General features: G+C 41.3%; 2 protein-coding genes across 4 annotated transcripts in view; one reads left to right on the top strand and one right to left on the bottom strand.

Moving 5' to 3' along the window:
* On the bottom strand, positions 1-13289 carry LOC119823989 (cytochrome c oxidase assembly protein COX15 homolog). The gene is made up of 9 exons (XM_038344131.1): positions 13132-13289; positions 11793-11983; positions 10796-10918; positions 8888-9074; positions 6901-7068; positions 5225-5306; positions 3503-3657; positions 1954-2067; positions 1-892 (listed from the first exon to the last, which is right to left on the bottom strand). Exons 1-9 carry the CDS (start codon positions 13219-13221, stop codon positions 761-763), a joined length of 1242 nt encoding a protein of 413 aa, XP_038200059.1. The 5' UTR covers positions 13222-13289; the 3' UTR covers positions 1-760.
* Positions 13290-13296: 7 nt separating this feature from the next.
* Cutc (cutC copper transporter) overlaps positions 13297-27153 on the top strand; it is a 28327-nt gene continuing 14470 nt past the window's right edge. Inside the window, exons 1-6 of one of the 3 annotated variants that reach the window (XM_038344152.1) lie at positions 13297-13494; positions 15899-15970; positions 19073-19132; positions 20100-20309; positions 20929-20964; positions 23246-23349. In XM_038344152.1, the coding sequence (XP_038200080.1) occupies positions 13323-13494; positions 15899-15970; positions 19073-19132; positions 20100-20309; positions 20929-20964; positions 23246-23349 (654 nt within the window). In that variant the 5' untranslated portion in view covers positions 13297-13322. Of the gene's footprint in view, positions 13495-15898; positions 15971-19072; positions 19133-20099; positions 20310-20928; positions 20965-23215; positions 23350-27153 lie in introns of all 3 variants that reach the window. The other 2 variants (XM_038344144.1, XM_038344161.1) reach the window with 2 other exon arrangements.

Here is a 27153-nt window from a genome sequence, read left to right on the forward strand (position 1 = left end):
GCTTCAAAATCACAGAGATCTACCTGCCTCTGCCTCCCAAGTGCTGGGATTAAAGGCATGTGCCACCACTGCCCGACTAACAATTAATTTTAATAATATTCACTCCAAGACTAGAGAGGTGGTTCAGCTAGTGGGAGTGCTTGCCACTCTTCCGGAGGACCTGTGTTTGGTTACCAGCACTCTATCAGGCAGCTAACAGTTGCCTATAACTCCAGCTCTAAGGGACCCAGCACTTCCCTGGCCACCATGGGCATATGTATACACATGGCATACATTAACACAAACATACACACATACATAAAAGAGGATCTTCACTTCAAAATCTAGCTTGTTAGGTGCTTAAGAAGATATAACAACACTAGATGTTGGTCACAAACCAACATTCAGTTACCTGTCGACTGGTCCAGTAACTCCATTGGGGCACCTGTTCTTGGGTCTGTCACTGTCACCACCAGCCTGATTAGTGGACAGGATTCTGCAGCACAAGGACACGGAAATCCAAGGTCTTCCTAATACTAAGAAAAGCCAGACTGCCTAGTAAGCAGCAGCAAATGGACACTTATTTCTGCAGCAGATTTTAAAGGAAATCTCTGGTGTAAGGACACCTTAGAGACACTCTTGATCCGGTGTCCATTTCATAGCAGTCTTGAGAGACATGACCAGTGTGTAAGCCATGTGGCATGTCAAGGCCACCCTCCTAAGTTCTTGTGCTTGCTGATAAATTACCAATAGTTTCAGTCCTAGCGAGTGATTCTCAGAATTATTTTGGGACTCTTCGGAGTTCATTCATGAGCCAAAGGGCACCACTAAGCAGTGCCAAGGAGCCTGACTGGTGTGTGGCAGCCAGAGGAGTTGGAACATACATAAGCAGAGTGCTAATGCCCAAGGTCACCTGTTGTAGGAAAAAAGAAAAAGAAAGCTGGTAATACTGAAAGTGACTGCATGTGTGAGCGGATACACAAGCCTCCAAGCTGTCACATCGGAGCATGACAAAACATGTATTTAACACCCATAAGCAAGCGTAAAATACGTAAATCAATGAAATTCAAATAGAATAGGTAAACCTAAAATTCCCTTGTCTTACTCTAGCCCATGCTGGCCTGGAACTCTTGGTGCTAGCAACCCTCTTCCTTAGTGCTAGGATTACAGGCACGAGCTACCATACCCAGCATCTACCTGTCTTATTCCACATCGGTAGTTACAGGTACCAGTTTCTATATGCCTTACTTTCACATATGTGATTACGAGAGATACAGGCTTTCATTTTTATTTGTTGGAGGCAGAGTTTCACTATGTAGCCCTGGCTGGCCTAGAACTCACTATGTAAACCAGGCTAGTCTTGAACTCACCTGCCTGTCTTCCGAGTGTTGGAATATGCAGATACATATAGTTCTGTGCTGTTAAAAATGTTGTTCTGTCACTTGATTTTCCCTAAACTGCTGTGCAGTGCTCCACAGCAAAGACATGCCATGGTTGGTTTAGTTTGCTTCCAATTTTAATCACCACAATTATGAGTTTCCTCACATAAAGCTCCTAGTGCAGAAGGGCATGTCTATGGCAGACACAACCGTCAGTCTTCTGGACCAAAGCATTACATATCATACATATCATAGATATTATATTGTATAATTGCCCTCTGATGAAAGCTATTATAGACTCATGGTCTCACCGAGAATATCTAAATGTATCCATTTTCCTGTACCCATGCTAATAACATTATCTCTTTGCCTGCTTGCCCCACACCCAAAATTTAGCTCTCCATAGAATGATAGCCACAAAATGATATTCACTAAGTTGCTCCTCTCTGATATTAAAATGCTGTTGTATTTATTAGCCAGCCATTTGTCATTCCTCTTAATAGTGTTTTGATACTTTTTATGTAGTTTTTAAATTATTAACCTACGATTAACATTAACTTTGGGGAATGCCATCAGATCAAGAAGGGCTTTGTACCTGTGCATATGCCAAAGCGAGCAGAGTCACTGCTGCCATCTTGGTCCTTCGAGGAAGGGGGATTCTCCGGGACAGGAAATAGAGCACTGTAATGGCAGAGACCGATGTGATGCCCTAGAAGAAAGGAAGATGGTCACCATGCATGTGGGGGTTGCAGGCACACCTCCTGAGAACACTGCTCCACCCAGAGTCCCCTTCTGCTGGAACGGAGGTGCACTGTCACCCAGGCACCACCTGAGTGTGTTTACTACTCTACACACTTAGCTTCCCTTGGGTGAGAGCCTGGCCTTTTACATTAGACCTTATATCCTTAGCTGTAATTTTATATATAATTTTACGTTCGTGTTTTTCCCCAAAGATTTATTTTATCTTATGCACATGGGTGCTTTGCCCGCATGCATGTCTGTGCACCATGTGCATGCGGCGCCTGAAGCCAGAAAAGGGTGTTAGAGCCTGGAACTAGCGTTAGTATGAGTCCATACATGGGTGCTGAACTTGGGTCCTCTGCAAGAGCAACAAGTGCTCTTAACCACAGAGCATCTCTCCAGCCCTAATCCCCTATTCCTAAAGCAGGGCTGACAGTAACACACAAAGAATTTAACTTCCCTGGGTTGAGAGTAGAAGGGATGGTAGTGCTTCCAGCTCGTAAAAACAATGAAAATCTTGGTTTCATTTATACCAGAATAAGGGTCTGGGGTTGGCAATAAGGTTTCTTTTCTCCATCCATGCCAGAGAGAATGTTTTCTATCATATCTTTACATCTGTTTCAGAGCGAGCTATAGGGACAGCTCCAACCATGCTTTTATTTATGCTGAAACACTGTGTGGGCGGGAATGTCAACTCGAGTCCTTTCTACATCTCCTTGTCTGCCTTCTCACACTCAGCATGCCATGCCTCCATCTGATGACATCCTGCCCTTAGCTTAAGGCTCACTCTAGAGGTTCCCTTTCTGCTGCTCATGTTTTAGGAATGCTACAGGAGAAACTGTGGGGTCTCCTTTGGTCTCTCTTTACATGTATTCCTAACAGCTAATCTTAACTTCGTGTTCCTTTAAAGCTCCTCTCAGATCTGCCAGCTATCAAGGTCTTCTACTTACACCTTGTTCCCTGTGACCCTGTCCTGCTGCTCTAACAACACTAGGGTCTCCTGGGTGCACACTCAGGCTGCCAGGCCAGTTCTAGTACAGTTCCACACCACCAGTACCTATGGGCTTAAATAAATGGGAAAGTATTAATGAGGCACCTTTGGGGCTCTTCCACAGCTATGTGCTCACCACAGTCTACAGTCTGTTCTCTAATCGCACCTCTGCTGAAATGACACTTAGGCATATTCAGGATTAAGTGGGGTTAGTATTAACTTGCCTATCTGATTTTAAGTTAGAATCTGGGTGTAATGACAAAAATGTCAGATTAGACATCTGGTTGATCCTAGAATTGCCTCCACAAGAACAATCAGTTACTGCCTTGGTAACAGTTGTCAGTGCCTCCCTGGCACTCCCAAAACGTGTGTGAGGGTTCCGATGCCCAGCAGCACAAACCAGCACACTTACCAGAAGCCGGTGATCAAACTGCACCATGGTGGGATTCTCAAAGACATTCTTCAGGATGGGAGAGAAGGTAAGGAGATCCTCTGGGATCCAAGAGTCTCCCATTTTGGGGAAGGAATTGTAAACAAGCCCAGCATCCAGCCCTGCCACAAAAGCCCCTGCATGCCAAGATACACAGGACGTATCAAAATAAAGACCAAATATCAGCTCTGAATACAGAAGCCTCTTACTCCAGAGCTAGAGAAAGGAACGATTTGGAGGACAAAAGAAAAATAGGCAATTGACCTTTCAGGTAGAGAAGATACATCACAGTCTCCACAGGAACTCAGCAACACCTCTAACCCGTTATCTGCTCTGACCCCAAGATTCCAGCGTGTCTCTGCTAGAGATCAGAAGCTTTGGAGGAGATCCTATTACTTTGGAAAAAGGCCTTTGTTTTTGGTTCTGTGTCTTTCCTGTTCCTAACTATTGCTGATCTATCTAGGAACTTTAGAGTTTACTCCCTTACTTCCTCAGTCTCTCTGCTCAGAAATCACCTTACCAGAGGGAGCCCCTATGGTCTGACACGGCTCTTCTGTTCCATTCCTCCCCTTTCATCTTGCTTTATTTTCCTCATAGTACCGAGTTACTGAACATGGTTTTGTTGTACATTTTTCTGTCTTTCTTCTAAGGATTCAATCAATATTTGTTGAAGGAACAAAGAAGATACAAAAAAAAAATCACAAACAAACTCAACCCCAGATAATTACAAAAAGAAGGCAGATGTGAATGGATGGATGACAGATCCATTATTATCAACAGAGTCAAAGAAATTTGAATCATTTTTGTAAACATGACTTATAAGACCAAAATACACATTATATAGGAAAGAAATGAAGAGCAAAGAATCAGGAGTAGGGTAGGCTCTTGGTTTGAATTAATGTTATTTTCATGATGGAGCAGTGCTGTCCAATAAAACTTTCTGTGATAATGGACTTGTTCTATGTTTGTTTTTCCTGTAATACATTAGCCACAAGTCACATGTGCCTGCTGATCACTCAGTGTGGCTAGTGTAACGGAATGAAACCTAAATGTTATTTAACCTTAACATGCGTAACCATGTGGGGATTCTGATTCTTGGATTAGATGCGCACTGAGAGTGAGGAAGGTAAAGGTGAACATCTAGGGATGAACAACAGCTCAACGGTTGCTGCTCTTCCAGAAGACCTGAGTTCGATTTCCAACACCCACGTTGGGTGGCTCCCAACTACATGTAACTCTACCTACAGAGGATCCAATGCCCTCTTCTGGCCTCTTTGTGTACCTGCACACACGTGGCATACACTCACACAGACACACACGTATACATAAATAAAAAAGTTTAAAACTCTTAGGAGGAAGGACCTACATTGGTCCCAGCTGAAGTGAACTTGAACATCTTTGATCATCACTGAGGACAGGTCACCTGACTGACCCATCCTGGTGTATGTAATAATGTAATATGTAATAATGTTTCACAGCACAACTAACACAGTTTTTGCTACACGCCAGGCCCTGTTCTAAGCACTTACAGTCATCATCTCTGTTCTATACACAGCTTACAGTTCCTGGGGAGCAGAAAACAGAGGGTGGATGGTGGCAGTGAAGGAGCCAAGTGTGACAGGAAAAGATAAAGAGGCAGCGGGAACAACAGAATATTAGGCAAGAAATACCACTTCACACCAAGTGTGCTGGGATGAGGCCTACCTGAGAGAGCTGTGAGGAACACCAGGCCTGCTGTGCCTCCAGCAAAGCGTCTCAACCACAGCAGCTGTCGGGTTTCAGGTAACTGGAAAGGATAATCAGGTAATCTCTTTGGTAGGAACTACTGAGGTAGGAAGATTTCCAAATCCAAATCTAGACAATTTAAGGTCAGATTGTCTGTCTGCTAACGAGGAAAAGTACCCAGCAGACACTGCTCTAACATAGGATAAGTTCCCAGCAGACACTGTTCTAATGTAGGATAAGTACCCAGCAGACACTGCTCTAACATAGGATAAGTACCCAGCAGACAATGTTCTAAATACATCTATTTCATTGTTAGGCATTTATTATGTATCTTCCCAGATATTTCAATTAATTAAATTAGCTAGTGTTACTGCAGTAGAGAACATGACACTATATCACTTAATAGTCATCTCAAATTCTTTCTTTAAGTAGGTAGAGTATCAGTAACCTAGCACAGTTCAATTCCGGTGTTTGGGTGTGCGAGTCTGGGCATATGCGAGTACTGAAGGACTGGGAGGATCTGAGGGGTTGGAACACAAGAGCAGGGTGTCAGCAGACAGCTGTGGATGCAGGCAATTCATTTTATAAATTCAGCTTGGAAGTCGGAGGAAGAATTTTCAGATGAGGACTATTTACTATGAAAAGGCTTCAATATTTGGCTTTCCTGTGAACATCTCCAGTCCCTACTGGGACCCAAGTCCTAGCTCTAAATACCTATTAGGTAATTCTATTGAAAAATCTGATGTCACATCAAAATGTTCTCCATGAACAGTTTATCTAGGCCAACTCACACTTTAATATTTATTTAATTATCACTTTTTAAATTAAGGATTTTAAATTACTGGTGCATTTGTATGCGTGTGTGCATGCTCATGCCACAGCACACGTGTAGATATCAAAATACAACTCTGTGTGGTCTACTCTCCTCACCCACCTTCATGTGGGGGAAAGGATTGAACTCAGGTGTCCAGGCTTGTTGAGCCATCTCACCAAACCAACAATCACTATTTGTAAATATCAGAAAAAAAGGTGAGCCAACTGTGGTAAAGCCACACGGGGTTTAATGCCAGCACGGGGAAGGCAGAGGCAGGTGGATCTCTGTGAGTTTGAGGTCAGCCTGATCTACAAAGCGACTTCAAGGACAGCAAGAGCTGTTACAAAGAGAAACTGAACTGAAAAACTGAAAGAGAAACAAGGACAGAAAGAGAGGGAAAAATGAGTTTGGCAGCTTGAGACGGTTCCCCGGCACAAGTGTAGCCACAGCTCTTGCTCTGGACTTCCTGTCTGGCTGTTCAGTCTCCCCGGGGAGCCAGGGCTAAAGTGGTGGGGCTATCCTTACTGGCAGCTCTTGCATTTTTCCTAAAACTTGTGTTTTCACATTCCTCATTAGACAATTATTCTCTATATTACTGAGCAGCTTCATTTCTGGAGGTATATACATACATACATACATACATACATATATATATCCACCCCAAAGAACTGAGACCTATGTCTCAAAGAGCTAGTTGTGCACGCATGCTCACAGACACATTCTTTACAATAGTCAAGGGAATCTGACTTACTAACTTTGTATTAGAACCAGATTTCCATCTCCCTGCCCGTCAGCACCTGGGCAGCTGTGCAGCTGTGCAGCGAGGCTGACGGGTGCTTACCTTGTGCTGAGGGAGCAGCAGGGACAGTGAGGTCCACAGGCTGGCACAGTAAAGAACCAGTGCTGACCCCAGGTGGGCTGCGAGGCGGTACTGACTGACCCGAGGGATATCATAGGACTCTGGTTTTTCTTCTAACCCACTTTTCACCATATACCAACCCAAGAGACCCTAGAATTCAAGAAGAGGGACAAATCAAACAAGGTTAGGTTCCATTGAGAAAGTACACTATCAGAAAGAACACCCTCCCGACCTGTTTCCACAGCCTTCTAGTGTTCATAGCCAGTGTCCAGGAAGTGTGAACTGCTGGCGATTCTGTATTAACAGTATTAGTGCTTGATCACTGTTTAGACTTATGTTTTGTGTAGTTCAGGTATATGAAATCACACAAGAGTTTATCTGCACTTGAAACTTTACAAATACTTGATATAATTTAACATGTAAACCAGTGAAACACAATATTTTGGTCTATGAAAACTAGATTATATTTGGAAAAAGCTTAATAAAGGTTAACTGTTTAAAAACAATTATAGTCAAGATAGGTGGGTATAAGACAAACAAAAAAGCCTGGGGGGGGTGGGAAGGCATACAAATATGTAAGATTTTGCATGTAGATTGCTTTGCAAAAATATATTTCTATTCTCTAAGAAAAATGAAACTGGAGATGAAGAAATTTAAACTTGAACTCCAAATTCCAAATTCAGTCACAGAAAGACTTCAGCTCTTAGGAAGGAAGGGAGGAGAGTGGCGAAGATCAAACAATAACAAGAGAATCTCACCATTCCCCAACAGAAGGCATGTGTATGTATAGAAAGCTCACAGAATGCATCACACTCCACGGTCCTCTGCTTTAACTAGCAAATAACCCAGCTACATCAATTCCCGTCTTATCAGATAAGACACAATCACTTCACCCACTGCCTCCAATCCACAGAATCAGGCCAAAGGGGTGAGTTTCTACTACTTCTTCAGGTAACCCGTTGGGGAGATTTCCTTCCCCGTTCAAGACCAGCTTGGCTATTATAATTACCTTCATCTTCAGGGACCCCGGAAAAATGGCGGCTATACAATTCTCTAGCCTAACTTACTTCCTCCCACAACCCTACCTGACAACTTAAATTTCTACCTTCATTTTTAATGTTTAATTATAAAATTAAACTTATTTTATTTCATCTAATTTGCTTAGTTATAAAATCATAATAAAAGTTAACTTTTATAATAAACTTCTACAAAGTAACTTTTATTAGTGTCTAATTCTTTACTGTAGTTTCTAATGGCTCGTTAATCGCTTTATTAGCTTATCTCCTTACCACTTGTGAGTTAAATTAACTACCTAGTTTCCTACTGGTCAAATGTTGATGTTTCTTTGATGCTGTGACACCATCAGGACCTTTACATTTTGTCCCAAATACTTGCAGGTATCTCCTCTAGTTCCTTTCCTTGGTTCTTGGCGTTAACTGTGAGAATCTTCTGAAGCTCTCTTCCGTAAGAAAAGTCCAGCTTACATGATTTCAAATACCACTTACAGTCGAACATCAGCTACACCTGTATCCCAGCTCTCATCCCCAAACTATTTCTTCTGGAGCTTTCCTGTTTGCCTCTGTTGTCACTCTACAGTAGGGATCACTCTAAGACAGCAGACACGTCAGAAAAGGATGGGAGAGAACCCGGAAGAGAATCATAGTGGGGACACAAACTCTACTTATTGAGACCTTACTGATTTTAGACACCCAACTAACTGCTTTATAGGTATTATCTCATTTAATATCTGTACCCCCTAAGTGGTTCTATTACTGTCTCTCCCCAGAATAAGAAAGGAAATCATATATGACAAGTCAGATAGCTTGCCCTAAGTGGCAGAACTGGGACTTAAAGCCAAGCCTATGGCACTAAAATGCTATTGTAGTGCTTCAAAGATGGTGTCCTTAAATAATACCCACTAGGAAGCTCTTCGAGCATCTCTGGTTTCCCAACCTTGAATAAGTCTTACCTGGAAACAGACTAAGCCACAGAGGGCAAGAACACGTCCTTTCATGCCACGGCTGAGCCAACCCTTTCTCCAGAAATAGGCAGCGGGCAGGATGTACGCAAGGCCTACAGCTCGACCCCACATTCGGTGCGAGTATTCCATGTACCAGATGAACTTGAATTCTGCCAGTGTCATGTCATGATTCAGGCTAGGTGAAATGGGAGTCAAAAATTAAAAGAGAGGAAACCGCTATTGGGTTTTTCTCCTCTCTCCCTCACCCTCTCTCTCTCGTTTTTTGAGACAGGGTTTCTCTGTGTAACTGCCCTGGCTGTCCTGGAACTCGCTCTGTAGACCAGGCTCCCTTGAACTCACTAAGATCCACCTTCTTCTATCTCTTCAGTGCTGGGATTAAAGGCATGTGCGACCACCACCCAGCATGTAGAGCATTTTCTTAATTAGTGATTGATGTGCAAGGCCCCAGCCCACTGAGGGTGGTGCCATTCCTGGGCTTATGGTTCTGAGTTCTATAAGAAAGCAGGCTGAAAACGACAAGGAAAAACTCTAGGAACCAGCACGTGGTGGACAGTGTATGGCACATCCACCTGATGGGATCAGTCCCGCAATGGAAAGGACTGCACACCGGTACATTCTCCTGTGGGCAGCATCCTCAAAACCATGTTGCTGGGTGAAAAAATGTCAGACAACAGAGCTTATGCCTGACATGATTTTATTTATTTATATGAAATTCCAAAATCTGTATGATGAAAGGGCACAGGACAGTTGTGTCTGGGGGTGGGCAGGGTAAGGATTGTCAAGCTGGAACAATGAAAGAAGCATGAGAAACCTGGTCTGATTGATCGACTCATATTGATTGTAGAGGGTTCATGGGCAGGCACAGATGTCAACTGTATGTGTTAAATATGTATGATCTATTACATACCAATTATACTGAATGAAGTTGTTAAAATATTTAAATACTTGGAACCCAACAGTCCAGAAAGAGAGAGAGAAAAAAAGAGAGAGAGAGAATATATGTGTTCAGTAGTGAGGTCTTTGAAATAAACTGTACTTGAAATGGAAAAAAAAAAGCAGATTGAAAAAGCCATGGGGAACAAGTCAGTAAGCAGCACCCCTCTGTCGGAACACAATCCAAGAATGGAGTGCGTGAGAATGCTGAGTGCTTGTGAAAAAACTTCAAGAAAAAAAAGACAAGAGTCTTGTAACCTCAGTTTCTTCAAAACACAGAATTATTCTTAGAATATGTTTCCACGCTCCTCCCAGGTGTGGAAGATAGGAGTGCCTCTATGGAAAAATGTGTTTCTGCCACGTGTGGTTGTCCTTTGATTGAATACCTTACTCACGTGATCCTTCTTAACCCTAAAAGTATAAATTGCCTGATGCTCTGAATAAAGTTGGTTATTGCATGAGACTTCGGTCCACCTCATTTTTAGGCTCCACTCTTCCAGGTTCCGCTGCCTTTAGAGTGGTAATCATCCTCCAAGGCCTCTGCATCAGCTCCTGCCTCCCGGTTCCTGCCCTCACTGCTTTGATGATAAACTGTCATACGGGACTGTGAAATAATCCCTCTTCTCCCCATGCTGCCTTTGATCACAGTATTATCACAGCAGTATAACCCTAAGACAGGATATTTACGTGAGGACTTTGGAGATGGCTCAGTGAGTAAGAATGTTCACAGCACAAGCATAAGGAGTTGAGTTCAAATCCCCAGCACCCATATAAAAAAGCTGGGTGTGGCCGTGTGTTCCTGTAACTCTAGTGCTGTGGGGGACAGAGACAGGAAAAGCACTGAGAATTGCCAGCAATGAGCTTAGCTCCAGGTTCAGTGAGAAACCACATCTCCAGGCCTGCTACACACACATGGCTTCATCACACACAAAGACATTTACCTGACTCTTTTCTAACACTTACATTTTAAATTCTGGAAATTGTTGGTATTTCTGGAATTCTGCTTCCCATTCTTCTTGGCTTGTGGGTGGCTTCATCTCCTTTATTAAATGCCAGTCTACCATTGAGAGGCCAGACTCCGTCAGCCTTAGGATAGAAAATGTGAGTGTATGATTCTAGATTACTCATAAATAGTCTATGGTAACAAGTAGATGTGAACTTAACCCGCGGGTATGAGTTCCTTCCTCTTCCTTTTTTGTTTGTATTGCTGGATATGGAATCCATGTTTTTGCACAAACCAGGCCCTGCATGCCAGCTCTTATTTCTTTACACCTTCAGTTTATTCTCAAGTCTTTTATTCAACCCCACCCCATTTATTGTTTGTTGGCTTTTTTTTCTTTCCTGAAACAGGGTCTCTGAGGTAGAACATGCTAGCCTCCTTCACCTCCCAAGCGCTGATATTACAGGCATGTGCCACCATGACTTGGTCCCACCCAATTCTTTCACTAGCATTTCTATACAGGCAAAAACAATGTTTACATTAAAGAAATGTGTAATAAACTACTCAATTCCAGGACATTCGCAGACAAAGACTATGTTAGACATCACTAGACAGTCAGACTGTGGGTAACCACAGGACAAATGACTTGGCCTTCTTCAAAAGCAACAAAACTTCAAAGATGTGGAAGAAGGGAAAGCCTAAATCCATAAAGTTTGTTTACAGACATAAAGATAACCCAAGAAACATATGAAGCAATTGTGGTATATGAACATATGTATTTAATTTAAGCAAACAAACTGCAGGGGGAAAAATTGAGCTCAATCTGAATACTGGCGAGGTTAACCATACAGGAACAATGTCCCGCTACCAGTGAAGACGGAACCCTGTCCTTACATAGGCTCCTACCAATAAAACACTGGCCTGTTCTAAACAAAGCAAGCGAGCTTCTCCAACTGTAAACTGAGGATGCCCAGAGCCCTTTTCCTGGACAACCTGGTTTGCCCAGAGCAATTGACTCACCGAGTTACTCCTCCGAGAATAACGGCTCCAGCGACCGTTCCGCTGCAGACCAGGAGCCATCGGCCCACTGCCTGCTCAGCTGCCTTCGAGGGAAGGGGCACTGCACCTTTTCCGGATTGCAAAGCCACTTCAGTGACGGTGCCATATTGCCCTGGCCTCAGAGGATGCCTGCTGCCAAAGCTGCAACCACACTGAGGAGCAAGAAAGAAAATTATAACCAAAGAATCAGGGAAAGACTGCTCCCCACACTCAGCCTCAATTTGCTTGGAGAAAAGTGCCTCACAAAGGCGGCATTTCCACAGCTCCCACTATTGTTGACTGCTGTCTCTCAACTGGACCACCAGGGCCCTATGGGTTTCTTTCTCCTCTCAGCCTCTAAATGTGCTATCCCCTCCCACACTTGCCTGACTGACACTGCCCACTGTTGATCTGGGCTTGCCTTGTTACTCCCCAAACTTCCCAGAGCCTCACAACAGGCCACCCTCACAGCACAAGGACCTCCCCAACCACAACTCTGAACACACTGCCATGTGTCTTCAGGTGATCTGTCCGTGGGTCTAAGCTGGGGGCGCTGCATGGCAGGTTCTGGTCGATCTTGTTTTCTCTCTCTTCCCCACTCTCTCTCCCGAAGCCTGTTTATGGCACTGGTCCCTTACATAGCAAGACCCAATACATATTTAACAAGTGAACCAACGATGAATAAAACTGACTCCCCCGGGGCAGGGGCCATGGAAGCATTTATTTTTCTCTTCCTTGATCATTACACAATGATAATAACTAGAATTCTCTGCTTTCTCTTCCCATTCCCCAAATCTTTCACCTTTTACTAATAATTATCAGATATGAGAATTTATGTCCGCTTTGGTTCTAAGCCTACCAGTAAGATATATGCTCAGTTTCCTACTTCTAATTAACTGGGTAACTTAGACAAACAATTAAAATAAGCCTCAATTCCCTTCTCTGTAGAATGGGGTTAAACAGTAGTTCATGACACTTTTAGCAAAGACCAAATGTGCAAAAAGTACTGAGCTTTTATCATGTGCTAAAGGTTTGATGTATACTAAAAAAAATTAATCCTCACCAACACCTTGTAAGGTAGTAGTTACCCCATTCTACGGATTGGGACACTGAAACATAAAACCTACATAAATTGGCCAGCAATACACAAACAGGGGGCAGTATTTCTGGATCCGCATTCAGGGGGCTGTCTGGACACAAGGAAATGAATGTGTCGTGAAATGACCGGGAGATAACAACCGGCGGGGCGGTTCGTTAACTTTATTCTAGCCTTTTTCACCCCAGCCGGGCTTCCGTGATGGGAGCCAGCTGCAGTGGGTACCTGTGCTCTGGACGCCGCCCTAGGGACTAGAAGCCCGACCCTGCGGCTCCCCGAGAAGGCCTTCAGGGACGGAAGGAGCAACCGTTGCATATTGACGGTGCACCGCCTCCGCCGGAACGGCCCAGCGATGTGCGCTCTCCTCCTCCTCCTCCCCGGAAAGGAGGAACACTTCCGGGTCAGACACCGCGAGCATGCGCCTACGACTCTACGGGACACGGGCGTCAGGAACGCGCCTCCTCGGTGGCTCGCGCAGCCGCGGGGACTCGGTGGAAACCGAAGGCGAGCGAGGGAGGAAGGCGGGAAGCATGAAGAAAGGGGCTTCCTGCGACCGGAAACCGGCGTGGATGCCGTCGGGGAAGGCGGGTGCGGAAGGCGGCGGAGCAGGGGGTGGTGTGCGGGTCGACCCCGGGTGGGTTCCTCAGCTCCTCGTGGGTCCCAGGCAGTGACGCTTCCCGCGAGTCCCCACGCTTCTTGGGGGTCCCGGCGGGTCACGCTTTCCCGCAAGTTTCCCCCAACTTCCCGAAGTCCCTTGGGCCACAAGAGGGCACCATCGCTTCCCACCTCCCTGTCGCTGTGGTAGATAATAAACGTGCGGTGACTAGTCGGGTCTGTTTGCACAGCCTTTGGGTTGGTACGCGGGACTCGTTTCCTGCGGGAGTCCTCCAGGTCTGTCTATCGCGGCAAATCTCTTCCCACTCAGTGAACTCTTAGTTCTCCAAACCAGCGGTTCTCACGTTTGTTTTTATTAGGACTTACTGTCCCTAAAAGTACGTATTGACTGATTAAAAAATAGCCATAATATACGTATTATATATTAACACGTATAACTTTTTATGAAGGAGAAATATCCCTAAATAAAATAGTATAAGTGGCAATGCTCCGTGTTTTGCAAATCTCTTTAATGTGGAAGATTTTGCAGATCTCTTTAATAATGGAAAATAGCTGGTTTGTCATACCTACACTTCCATCCGACACGTTTCCACTGGTGAGAGGCTAAGGGAGAAAAAGGCAAGTAAAGCCGCAGGCTCAGAGTCCTCAAAGCCACCTGGAGTATCTTTGAGCACTACTGCCAAAAAACGTCTTTTCTGATCCCTACAAAACACGTTGCTGCCCGGGCTCCTGTAGTCTTTGTAGCCATTCCCGTCCTCTCCTGAGAAGCTACTGATAATCCTTCAGCATTGTCAGACCCAGGGGTGTGACAGTTGATGTGGCTATCAGATTTGTGGAGTTAGTGCATTGTTATTTAAGGCCATAGGCTAACATTTGAGTCCCAATCTTGGGACTGATAGTCGTTTATTAAATAAACGACAACTGTAACTTCTTATTAGGAGGTGACAGATTTTTGTTTTTCAAAGTAATTTTTCATTGTAAAAGCAATGTTAGGTCGAAAAAGTCAAGCAATATAGAAAAGTAAAAACAATTACAAATTAACTGCCCATTATGGTGACTATTTTTAAGGTGAGCAATACATGCAGTATGAGTGTATTGATCGTTATTGTATGGGGTGGGTACATGTGGCATAGTGAGTGTGTGGAACTCAGAGGCAGTAGCTCTTCCGGTTTTAAATACATCGTAATGAACTTGGGTTGTCAGGCTAGCACAGTCAATGGCTTTACCCACTGAGCCATTTTCTAGGTCCCAACATTCAAATCTTTAATTAAAAATAATTTGCAGGAAAAACTCAAAGCTGCCTACACCATTCTTTTCCATATTAACATGTAAATTTGTAATTCAGGTTTTTAGGGTATATTTGGGTGACTAGCATGGTAGGTCCTGTGCTTGCTGAGAGAGGAAGACAAAACTCTTAAATAATGACCTTACTAAGGAACTTCCTGTCAACCAGTAGAGATCAGATATGTATCTCCTAAGAGGTGAAACTAGGGTTTGAATGAGAAATATATAAGTTATTGGGCTACAGGAGGAGATAGATTTTTCTACTTTGGGAGAAAAAAACCATGGAAATGTAACTTGGTACGATCCTTGGAGAAGTTTAGCATTTTAAGATGAAACTAGAAGGATTTTATCATTGGGATAGTATATTCATTGGCAAAGATGGAGACTGGGGAACACTGGAGTCATAAAGAAGAAATAAGATGTAGTTTATTAACAATAATGAAGAAGTAGGTGGATCTCTTTGAGTTCAAGGTTAGCCTGGTCTACAAGAGCTAGTTTCAGGACAACTAAGACTGTTACACAGAAAAATGTCTCCAATATCTATCTATCTATCTATCTATCTATCTATCTATCTATCTATCTATCTATCTATCTATCTTATCTGTCTGTCTATGAGATAATGTTTAGTGGGTGTACCCTTTATGTAAATTATCTCAGTGTTGATTACTCTGAAGTCAGGAATTGAAACCTCTACTTTATAGAAAAGTAACTTGCCTAGGGCCACAGTGAATAAAATGGTGGCACTAGGATTCAGAGTCATTTTAAATATGTAGTCCTTTTAACTGCTAGCATTGAGAAACGTTCCAAGAGTCTGAGCTGGGACACAATGATGAGATCTGTGGTTTAGGAAGATTTAATTTCACATTTACTATGTACTAAAATTGTTTCACTTTGGCTTCTTTTGCGTATGTCTGTATATCTTTTTCATAGTCTGGACTCACTGATTTGAATGAGTGTGGCATTTTACCACTTGGATGGGTACGTGTGTTTGTTTCTCTATTGCACATTCAAGCAGCAAAAACTGAAGTGTTAGTGGAAGATTGGCATGAAATTGCTAGTTCCTTCAAGAATTTCTGTTGTTTGTACCCTTTAGGAGCACCAAATGGATTTCTTATGGAAGTGTGTGTAGACTCGGTGGAGTCGGCTGTGAATGCAGAAAGAGGAGGTAAGGGAGACTAGATAATGAATAGTGGTTGACAACCTTTTTAGGGTCTGAGAATGAGTCCTATGAACTGACCACCAAAATCTCCAGGCCAAGCTGGGCACTTGGGACGATGAGACAGAAGGGTTACTGTGAAGTCTGTTTTGGCTATAGAGTGAAACGTCATTAAAAAAAAATAAAGCCCTTGTCATCCCTGGGACAGTAGTAGTCCTTTCAGAGACAACCAACTAGAAAACCTACTGAAGAACGTGGCATGGTGGCATGTGCTTATGATCCCAGCATAGAGAAGCTTAGGTCGTGAGGGTTGAAAGTTGGAAACCAGCTTGAGCTAGATAGGGAAACTTTGCTTTAGAAAGTAAGGCAAAACCAAAACTATATTGGAAAACTACTATCTAATATCCTCTTTCCCCCAAGCAGGTCACATTTTATGGTAAGCATCTATAATCCTGCTTACTCATTAACATGATTTTTTTTTTTATTGAACTTGACACAAATTTAAGAACTTGAAATAGTTTAAAATACAGGGGACTGAGCAAGTAGTTCAGAGGCAAAGCACTTGTAGCATGCGTAATCCCCAGTACTGAAGAATGAAAATTCTAGATGGTTTTAGAGGTCTTATCTTTTTTACTATAGGTGCTGTTTTGTATTCCAAATTTGTTTTTGTGAGATGCCATCATCTCAAGATCAGAAAAATAATTTTAACAACTTTTGGTAGTTAAAATTTGCTGTGACAGATTACCGGGCAAAAGAAACTTGAAGAAGGAAGGGTTTATGTTGGCTCACAGTTTGAGGGATTCAGTCCATCATGGCTCTGAAGGCATGGCGCAGAGCTTGGGGCAGCTGATCCCATTGTGTCTGCAGTCAGGAACTGGTGCTCAGTTGGCTTCCTCTTTCCTTTCTGTTTTTGCTCTGGGACTCCGGCCATGAACTGGTGCCACCCATGTTCAGTGTGGATCTTTCCTCAGTCAAGCTGCTCTGGAAACTCCCTCAAAGATGTACTCAGAGATGCGTCTCCTAGGTGACTCCAAATCTAGTCAAATTGACAATGAAAGATAATCATTACAAACGTCAACCATTTTTAAGTCATGGTCAGTAGTTTTCAGCAGATGTTTTTGGTAGGGAGCCATTTACGTGTTTTCAGTTTTGCTGGACACATTGATTGCTGTCACTCCTACTGTCACTCCTTGCTGATTTCTGGAAACCTTTGAAAATGTAAAATCCCTTCATGGCAGTAAAAAGGAATGAAGGATTGATAATTGCTATAACAGGTGATCCCCCTTGCCCTGTGGGAATCTGAACCCAGAGCTTTGTACATGCTGGGTGCTGTATTACTAAGCTACATCTTCTATTGGCTGTTTTGAGAGAGTCTTGCTGTAACCCAGGGTGACCTCAAACTGTGATCCTCTTGCCTAAGCCTTTCAAGTGCTAGGATCATAGACATGTACTACCATACTCTATGATTTCCTTGTTTTTTAAGAAAGGTTTCTTTTTCTCTTTTTCTGTAGTTCTTTGTTAGATGCACTATGATGTTCATCACTCAGAGCACCACAGCCCCAATTTTGCTGACTATGTAAGTGGTGCCATTTGATGTACTTTTCTAATCTCTCTATTCCCTGTCGAGTTTAAAGTCCAATTCAGAATTGAGCTTTAATAAAAATTGTTTTTTAGGGCTGGAGAGATGGCTCATTGGTTACACACACTGGGTGCTTTTTCAGAGGCTATGGGTTCAGTTCCTAGCACCCTCGTGGTGGTTCAGTTCCAGGGAATCCAATGCCCTCTTCTGGCCTCTGTGCAGCAGGCATACATACACATGGTACACAGACGTGCAGGCAAAATACTCATACATATAAAATAAGCTGGGCAGGTGGTACATGTCTTTAACCCCAGCACTCAGGAGATGAAGACAAGCAGATCTCTATGAGTTTGAGGCAAGTCTGCTCTACACAGCAAGTTCTAGAATTGCCAGGGCTTTAGAGAGAGACCCTGTTTCAAAACATCAAAATTAAAATAAAAGTTTAGAAATAATTTTTTTTAATTCTTTATAGGTAGTATCCTGTTGTAATACATTAGGAGGGCATCTTATGTTTTTCTTTGTGTGTGTGCATGGGTATAATGTTAAGACTGTTCAGTGGATTCAGGTGTTACCAAACTTTTCCAGTCATTTGTCAATCTAATAATTTTAATGTGTGTATATTCATAAGAATATACATATATGGTTGAATTTTGTTTGATCTTTTGTTTTTGGAGGGTTGTAGGATACTTGTAATTGAGGTTGTAGGATACTACATACTTGTAATTGAGGCTCACCTTGAACTCATGACAATCTTTCTGCCTTAGCATTCCGAGTGCTAGACTTACAGGTGTGTACCATCACGCCCTGCTTAATATTTATTTATTTATTTATTTAGTGTCTAGTATACAACTAGAAAGAACAACTTTTTTATTATTTGGTTGTGTTGAAATTTTGTTAGTATGAGAGGAAGGGAGAAGGACTGCCTTCTTTGTTCTCTGATTTCCAGAATAACACATCTGTTTGCTATCCTCCAATGAGTTGTTTTAACATTATAAGACTAGATTTAGACATGTGTTTTAATTTATCATAGTTATTTTGTTTGTTAATGCTTAAAATATCCTATCTTTGGTTAGTGAGAGCCTTGTCCCTGAGACCTTTTTTGTAACATGACCCCAATAGTTTGACAGGTTTGTTTTGCTATCAGTATTCACCTCATCTTGAAATTATCTTGACAGCTACTAAAAATTAACTGTTTTGATTTGTTTGAAAACTTAGAGTAATAAGGAATGTTTTCAAAAAATGATGTTACTTTCTTATTGGTTGAGAGTTAACATCCTACTATTTTCTATCCAATGTCTTTATTCCCTGTGCACAGCAACTCTAATACAAATTTTAAGAGAACTGGCTTAACTTGAATTAACTCTTTATTTGGCAATCAGTAACAAATAAGGGTTGTAGAATACAATTAAGATTAAAATATTTTTACTCTAATTTTATAATTTGATTTCTTTGTTAAGCTCTCAAGTTCTTTTTATATTTAGATAAACAGTTGTGTTATCATAGGAACTTTAAATAAATATGTTTTTAAAAAGGTGCTGGTCGGATTGAACTATGTGCTGGCTTATTGGAGGGAGGAACCACGCCCAGCATGGGTAAGAATCTTTTTTAACACCAAATTTCTCATACAGAGATAGCAACAAATGATTATTTAATGTTATGTTAAATGAAGACCATGCTACCAAGTAGAAATACTTATAGTTGTAAATCATATCATCAAAGGTTTTAATTAAACGTATTTTTAGTTAAACATAGTTTTGTCCTTAAGCATCAACAGATTGGAGGGTAAACTGTTGTTTTTATTATATCAGCTGAGAAGTGCTTTTGAGTATCTTCAGCCCTTCTGCCTTGCTCTCTATCCCTTGGCTTTCTACTTCCTACCTTCCACCATAAACACTTGTGTTTCCTCATCGGCCTCCTCTGCATCCTGCACAGCTTGTCCCTGGAAACTTTCCTCAGGCAATGAGGAAATGAAGCAAAGACAGACAGGCAGATACACACACACACACACACACACACAGAAGCTGGGATGGAATGGATCGTGCTTATTCTGGTGGAGTGGCGCCTACAGTGCAGCAACCTGGAGCCTCAGCGTGTTTATTGTGTATAGCACAGGTAGAGGAGTGAGCTGGTCTCCCCTCGTGGTCTCTGTAGGGAGCAGTCTTAGGGTGCAATCATCTGGGAGGAGGAAGCTGCATTTGCTAGTTTTTACACACATTGGTCAGTCATTTGTAAATGCTCAACTTGGACCAGAGGAAGGCTTTGCCATGCCTCTGAGCTTCACCCAGAGGAAGGCTTTGCCAATTGCCACGGGTCTGAAGCTTTGATCCTTGTTAATAATACACATTCACTAAGAGCTTCATCCATTCTCTACACATTCACTCAAGGCTGCCTCCATTCCCCATAGGCCTCCTTCCCTTTGTATCATCCTTCTCTGATTCTTCAGCTCTTTTCCTTTGGAAATAATACATAAGAATAACTATATATGACCACTAATAGTTTAATAACTTCTCCAGATCTCTTAGCTTCTAGTTGAACTTTAGTCTGCCTCTGTTCTTAAAGGTATTCTTCAAGTAGTAAAACAAAGTGTCCAGATTCCAGTGTTTGTGATGATTCGACCACGCGGAGGTGATTTTTTGTATTCAGATCGTGAAATTGAAGTGATGAAGGCTGACATTCGTCTTGCCAAGCTTTATGGTGCTGATGGTTTGGTGTTTGGGGCATTGACTGAAGATGGACACATTGACAAAGAGCTATGCATGTCTCTTGTGGGTAAGAGTTTGTAGCTGAGGTGTAAGAGCCTCTAGCACACATATACACTCTCCTGATACAGAAAAATATTACAAAATTGATTTTCAGACATACCTGCAGATACTTAAACTAACCTATGTTTTTTAAAAAAGTTGTTTAACTGTTTAGGGTAGAGCGTATACGTGGTAAAGCCCTCTTAGCACTCCTTTGTTGCTGTACATCAGGTTCTGCTCTTGCAGAGTTTAAGAGAAATTTATATTGATTGCATTAACCAGTGCACCAAAACTTGAGAAGTTATTCTAGTTAATAATGAGGAGAGAAAGTGGAGAGGATAAATGCAAAATATCTACATTATGAGGCCATTTTTCTTGACGATCCTTAAGAGTATTCGAGTAATTGATTTAATGTTGTCTTTTTAGTTTGTGTAATTTTTGTTTGGTACCCTAGGGTGTAGATAGCTATATTTCATATGAAAGTCAGAGTTTAGAGGAAAGATAGGATTTTTGAGTTTATAAGACTGCCATTTTGTTACTGTTTTAGTTCACTGTCTTAGCAGAAGAGAATATGAAAGTTTTACCCAAGGAGAATTCTACAGTAGTAATGAGCCTCCTCTTGTTGTTGCATGGCTGTCTCTTTATAGCTCTCTGCCGTCCTCTGCCAGTCACTTTTCACCGAGGTGAGTCATTTCTGTTCTGATAGGTTTGTTAAATGGTGTCAGTTTTCAGATCTTACCAGATGCACACCCTTCTGTTGAACACTGTTGTGCAGTGTTTCACTGATACTAGTTGGTTATAGACTAAGAAATGGTGTTCGGTGCCTAGAAAACCTGGAAACTCTGTTAGGAAACCGTGCTAAGAAGGTGATGGTGGCATATACTTGAGGAGAGAGTAAGCACTGCCTGCAAGTGGGTGTGTTCAACCTAGTAGCAGTCCTGAGAGTCATTATTTATTAGATTACCTTAGATCATATACAGCCCTAAAAGGAGTAAATCGTGGCCACTGAAATGAAGTGTACCTTCTGGCTTATTTGTGCCAGGCAAAACCATTCCTAGAGCTAGCAGTGAGGTAGCTTTGTCAAATAGAGACCTCTTGTAGTAGTTCACACAAAGTAGATGTGTGAACAAAAATCAGACCGTTTTACGAAGAATAGATGCTAATAGTTATAGTTCCCCTGTACTTTGGCTAAGTCTTACTAAGCCTTGGCAAAATCAAGGGACAAGTGTAACTTGTGTTTAGAAGGTACTGCCATTGCAGATGAAAAGAAACAAATCTTTAGTCAAAACAGTGATACTTGAGAAAGTGTTAAATGCTTTTCTTCTTTTAAACAGGCATAGAGTGAATTGCCAGTATCTGTCTCCATGTATAGAAGTTAAGATAAAGTGTTTATTACCCTTTGAAATTTATGACAGTACCAGAAACTATTGTCTTGATTTGGTATTAGCAATGTTTCTTTAAAAAAAAAAAAAAAGGCAATAACTATTAGTCTGTCAGATATTTTTAAATTAGTGAGCATTTATCTGAAAAAGTAGTTTAAATTTTGCCATTCTTAATAGTTTTAAAAAATGAAGCAGTCACATAGAATATATTTAAAATTTTTTAAACTTTTAAAAGATAACTTCTAATTTCTATTAATCTTTCACTAATAAGTCTAACAGAAATATTTTCACGATTTATAGAAATAAAAATTGTGTTTTAATAGTGTTCTTGGTTCCACTTTTTGCCCACTTGTTTATTTAATAAGGCAGTATAGCCATTGTTGGGAAAGTGATGGCCCCAAAGCAGGAAAACTTGTGAACTACATGAGCTGCCTGTGTCCAGTAAAGGGTGGAAAAGGGAGTGTGTCCTAGTGCTGAACACCAAAGCAGAAGTAGGTTTTCTTTTTTAAGGTTCCTAGGCCATTTCTCTTTCTTATTGTTCTGAAGAGAGAAGTCCCATCCCTTTCCTCTCCACTTAACCTTTCTTCTCTCCTTCCCTCCCTTCCCCTGAACTTGGATTCCTCCTGCCTTATCTCCTGAGTGCTAGAATTATAAGCCTGTGCCTCCATGCTTGTCTTGAGAAAGGAAGTATCTTAGTAGAACAGAATCGAAACCTCATGTTGTCTGTTGAAAACAATCAGCTATGAGTCCTGAGTCTATCAGGCAAATGATTTAGTACAAACCACTCACCAATTGTGAAAGTGCGGCCAGGTTTCTCCTAGGACGGCGAGTATAATGTGTCGTGTATGCAGTATAGTTTGTCTGCAGCCTTTGAACACTTTTCCAGATGTGACCACATTTACAGCATTGGCATAGCTAAATGTTACCTGTATAAACTTAATAGTTCTTTTAAAATTAAATTTTTAAGTTTTATTTTAAAGAGAAACACTTGTGATTACTGAAAATTTGAAACTTGTCACGTCTTTTCTTTGTCCAAGTAAATGCTCCTATTGAAATGTGTGCTGATAAAATGACCATGCATATTGCTGGTGGCATGCAGACTTTTGTACTGGCAAACTCTGACTCTTAAGAAAAGAACCCTTAGGAATGAAAAAAAGAACTCTTGGAGCAGGCCTGGTGGAGCATGCCCTTAATCCTGGAACCCTAGTGGCAGAGGCAGATGGGTCACTATGAGTTTGAGGCTAGCCTGGTCTACATAGTGAGTCCCAGGCTACTTATAGTTGCATGGTGAGATTCTGTCTCAAAAAGAAAAGAAGGAAGAAACTCTGATTTGTAGCATTTTCTTGTTTCTGTGGTTTAAATGCTTTACCTTGACTAATTTTAAATAAAAATTATGAATATTTCATAATTATCTATTGTAAGCCAGTATAAATCTAGCATACCATTATTCATAATATATATTATAATATGTATATATACACACTACATTTTGGAACCTATTGAATTAGAGGATATTTCAGTTCAAAATTCAAATCAGTTTTACTTATTTTAGCCTTTGATATGGTTCATGATCCAATGGCAGCTCTGGAGACCCTCCTGACTTTGGGATTTGAACGTGTTTTGACCAGTGGATGTGACAGTTCAGCACTCGAAGGACTGCCTCTAATAAAGCAACTCATAGATGAGGTACAAGAGGGTTGTGGTTACTCTGAATATTCTATTACTATATATATTATCAGTATAATATTCTGTTTTATTTAGCTAGTTTATAAAAATGAATATAACTGACGGTGATTATGGAAGGAAAGTAGAGCCAGTGACATATTTATACGATATTTATTTATTTATTTATTGCATGTGTATTTTAAATAACCAGGGCACTTCAGGTCAAATCATAGACAGCACGTTTTACCTTTTCTCTGTCATTAGTCTTGTCTAGTTTTACACCACATTTTTTTTTTTACTGTCAATCTATGTATATGTAGGGGAATCCCTGTTAAATTTACAGTTGTCATCTCTGTACATATATCCTAAAACTTATGTTCTTTTTAATTCTTTCCAACTATCAATATATTAGGATTGTTTTCTGATGTGAGTATACTAGATTTGTAGAACAGTCAGAGATTGCTTTAAGAAATCTTTTTACATTTGTTAGTTTGTGTGTGCATGCACATGTGCTTGCCATGGCGTGTCTGTGGAGGTCAGAGGACAGTTTGCAAGAGTGTTTCTCTGTTCACCGTGTAGGTCTTGTCAGGGTTGGGGCATTGTTTCTGCAGGCATGACTTAAGGTACTGAAGAATGAACAGAATTTGATGTGAAGAAAAGAGTATGTAGAACCTTGAAAACCTTGCTAAACAGCATTTTCTGTTTAATCTTTGACTATGGGGAAGCCCAAAATGCTTTGGAATAGAAAACATAGTTGGTGAACCAGGTGTTGCATGAGTTCTAATTGGTATTGCTAATTGTAGAAAGAGGAAAAGGGCCCGGGGCCGCTTGTTTGTCCCGACCACCCAGAACCAAAATAACCACACAGAAACTATATTAATTAAAACACTGCTTGGCCCATTAGCTCTAACTTCTTGTTGGCTAACTCTTATATTAATTTAACCCATTTCTATTCATTTGTATATCGCCACATGACAGTGGCTTACTGGCAAAGATTCTAACAGGTGTCTGTCTCAGGCGGAGGATCCGTGATTTCTCTCTGACTTCACCCTTCTTTCTCCTAGGATTCAGTTCCTTTTCCCCGCTTTCCTAAGTTCTGCCCTATCAACAGGCCAAGGCAGTTTCTTTATTCATTAACCAGGAAAAGCATCACACAGACAGATGGACCTCCCACATCAAATAATAAAAACCTGGAGCCAGATATTGGTGCAAATGCTGAAAAGTCAGAGAGAGAAAGGAGCAAACCACAGCCAACTCTTACCTTGTTAACTCCTCATCTGAAAGGGGACCGACCTCATGTCTCCTCCCACCTAATATTCCTCTTTCTACCCAGCCACATCACTTCCTATCTGTCTGTACAGAACTTCAGACCTCTATGGTTAACTAGTGGCTAGCTCCACCCTCTGATCTTGAGGCAAACTTTGTTATAGTATAAACAAAATATTACCATATTCCCCCCTCCTTTTTTGTCTTAAAATAAGAAAGTTATATAAAAAAGCTATATAGAATAAGTACAATAACTTATATACAGGCAATAAATATATGCAGGCAATAAAAACATCAACACTGTTTAGTCTATTGGCAGTTGACAAATTCAAAGAAAATAATCCATATCTATCCTATCTTTGTTGACCCAGGTTTCTGTCCCACCCGGTTCTGCAGTCATTCAGTCCCAAAGAAACACAGAGAGGTCTACATTAATTATAAACTGATTGGCCCATTAGCTCAGGCTTCTTAGTAACTCTTAGAACTTAAATTAACCCATAATTCTTGTCTGTGTTGGCCACGTGGCTTGGTACCTTTTTTGGAGAGGCACTTACATCTTGCTTGCTCTTTGTCTGGCTTCCTCTGTGTCTGGGTGACAACTGCAGATTGAAACTTCCCTCTTCCCAGAATTCTCATTGCCCCACCTCTACTTCCTGCCTGGTTGCCCCGCCTATTCTTCTTGCCTGGCTACTGGCCAATCAGCGTTTATTTAAAATACAAGTCACAAGGTATAGACCATTGTCCCACAAGCATATCTTGATAAGTTCAAAAGGTTGTACCTAATTCACTTTCTATTGTAGCTTGCTTTCCAAAACCATCTTTTAATGTCTCTCTACCTTATATACTTTATACCTCTTTAGTGAATTTCTTTTCTGAATCTGATAACAAGGAAAACTATAACTATAAAGTCTTCAACTCTGTTAGAGACCCCATAAGGAAATAATGTGACCTGAATAAACAGGGAGAGCAAGCAAGGAAGCAACTTCCAAAAAATGTAAGATATGACAGAAACAACTGGCTGCCCGGACAGTCACCCAAAGTTCATCTGCAATGAGCATCCATCTTGGCCTTTAGGCCTAGCATATCTGGCAGACTTTTCTTTGAAACAGGATATTCTGAAGGGCTGCTTCTGTCCTGATAAAGTCTGGCAGTCCTTTCTTTTGTGTCCCACTTCTCCAATTTGGACAGCATACTGTTAGCAGTCAAGGCAAGGGCACTATCTTGTCCAGTGGCTTACCTTTACCACAAAGAAAGTAAACTCCATATGGAATTTCTTCACTGCCCATCATCTTCTCCAAGGTAGATTGGTGCTGCCAGGAGAAGACATGTCTTATTGTCATTTAAAAAACAAAAACAAAAACAAACAAACCTGTTATTAAAATATCTTAAATGCCATATTCTGCAGATCTCTAAAATGTTTGAAGATGACCTGTCTACCTAAAATATTTCTGTTTGATCTTAAAAACATGCCTAATATGACTACAAGTTTGATTGTAATGACTAACTACTAACTTGCATTTTTTTATATACTAGTTAGTTGGTAATAGTAACTTTCAAGGGCTAAAAGTTTCCATTGCATTATTAAATAGGCTGCATAGGTTCAATACCTTGAGCAAAATTAGAAATGTATGTACAGTATGTTCTAACAAAATTAATCTCAAATTTTTACCAATATACAAAGATCCTTATCTATGTAACTTATTTAAAACAGCTAGTTTTTTTTGTTTAAAAGTAGATCCAATAATCTACTTTTTTTACCCTATTTCTATATCCTTTTCTTTTCAGAATAGACTCAATAGTCTACCTTTATATTCTAACATATCTATATCTCCCTTTTTTCTTTTCAAAACAAGAACTCTATAGTGTTATAGTGTTATATTATTTGTATTTTAATAAATAAAGCTTTCCCGAAGATCAGAGGGCAAAGCAGCCACACTAGTCAGCCATACCTTTAATCCCAGGACTCAGGAGACAGAGGCAAATGGAACTCTGTGAGTTAGAGGCTACCCTGGGCTAGACAAGATCGATCCAGAAGCACATCCAAGTGATGGTGGGTCACACTTTTAATCCCAGTGTTTGGGAGTCCCATACTTTTAATCCCAGCGCTAGGGAGATGAGGACAGGAACAATATGACTGGATGATGAGAGGAATATAAAGAGGAACTCAGTGGATTGTGGAGTCTGAGGATTTCTGAAGACAGTATCTTGCCCTTTCAGTCTGAATATTTGTTAGAAGTAAAAGGTCTCCCTCGTGGTTGGCTGCTTTGCTTTTCTGATCCTCAGGTTCTTTTTTCTAACTAATTTTCCCTTTTAAGAATTCCTAATTGTCTCACCAAATTTGCTGATGGTAGAGCATGAGGCCACCATTGGTCTCTGGGCCATCCAGCCTCTGGGTCCTGGTGCTCCAGGCAATTTCAGGGGTGGCTTCCTCTCCTGGCATGGATTTTAGGCTAGACTAGTCATTGGATGGCCACTCCCTCAATCTCTAGACCACCCTTACCCCAGTTGGTCCCCGTAGGCAGGACAGACTGTAGGTCAAAGGTTGTGTGGCTAGGTTGG

This window comes from Arvicola amphibius, chromosome 1 (assembly GCF_903992535.2).
Source record: "Arvicola amphibius chromosome 1, mArvAmp1.2, whole genome shotgun sequence".
Classification (NCBI taxonomy): domain Eukaryota; kingdom Metazoa; phylum Chordata; class Mammalia; order Rodentia; family Cricetidae; genus Arvicola; species Arvicola amphibius.

Bases quoted from the DNA above. Each gene is read 5' to 3' on its own strand.
- LOC119823989 (XM_038344131.1), bottom strand. From the start codon at position 13,221: ATGCAACGGTTGCTCCTTCCGTCCCTGAAGGCCTTCTCGGGGAGCCGC. The intron at 10,919-11,792 runs GTGAGTCAATTG...TTCTATCCTAAG, and splicing joins ATTCTCGGAGGAGTAACTCG to GCTGACGGAGTCTGGCCTCT. The intron at 3,658-5,224 runs GTAGGCCTCATC...CTTGGCATGCAG, and splicing joins GTTCCTCACAGCTCTCTCAG to GGGCTTTTGTGGCAGGGCTG.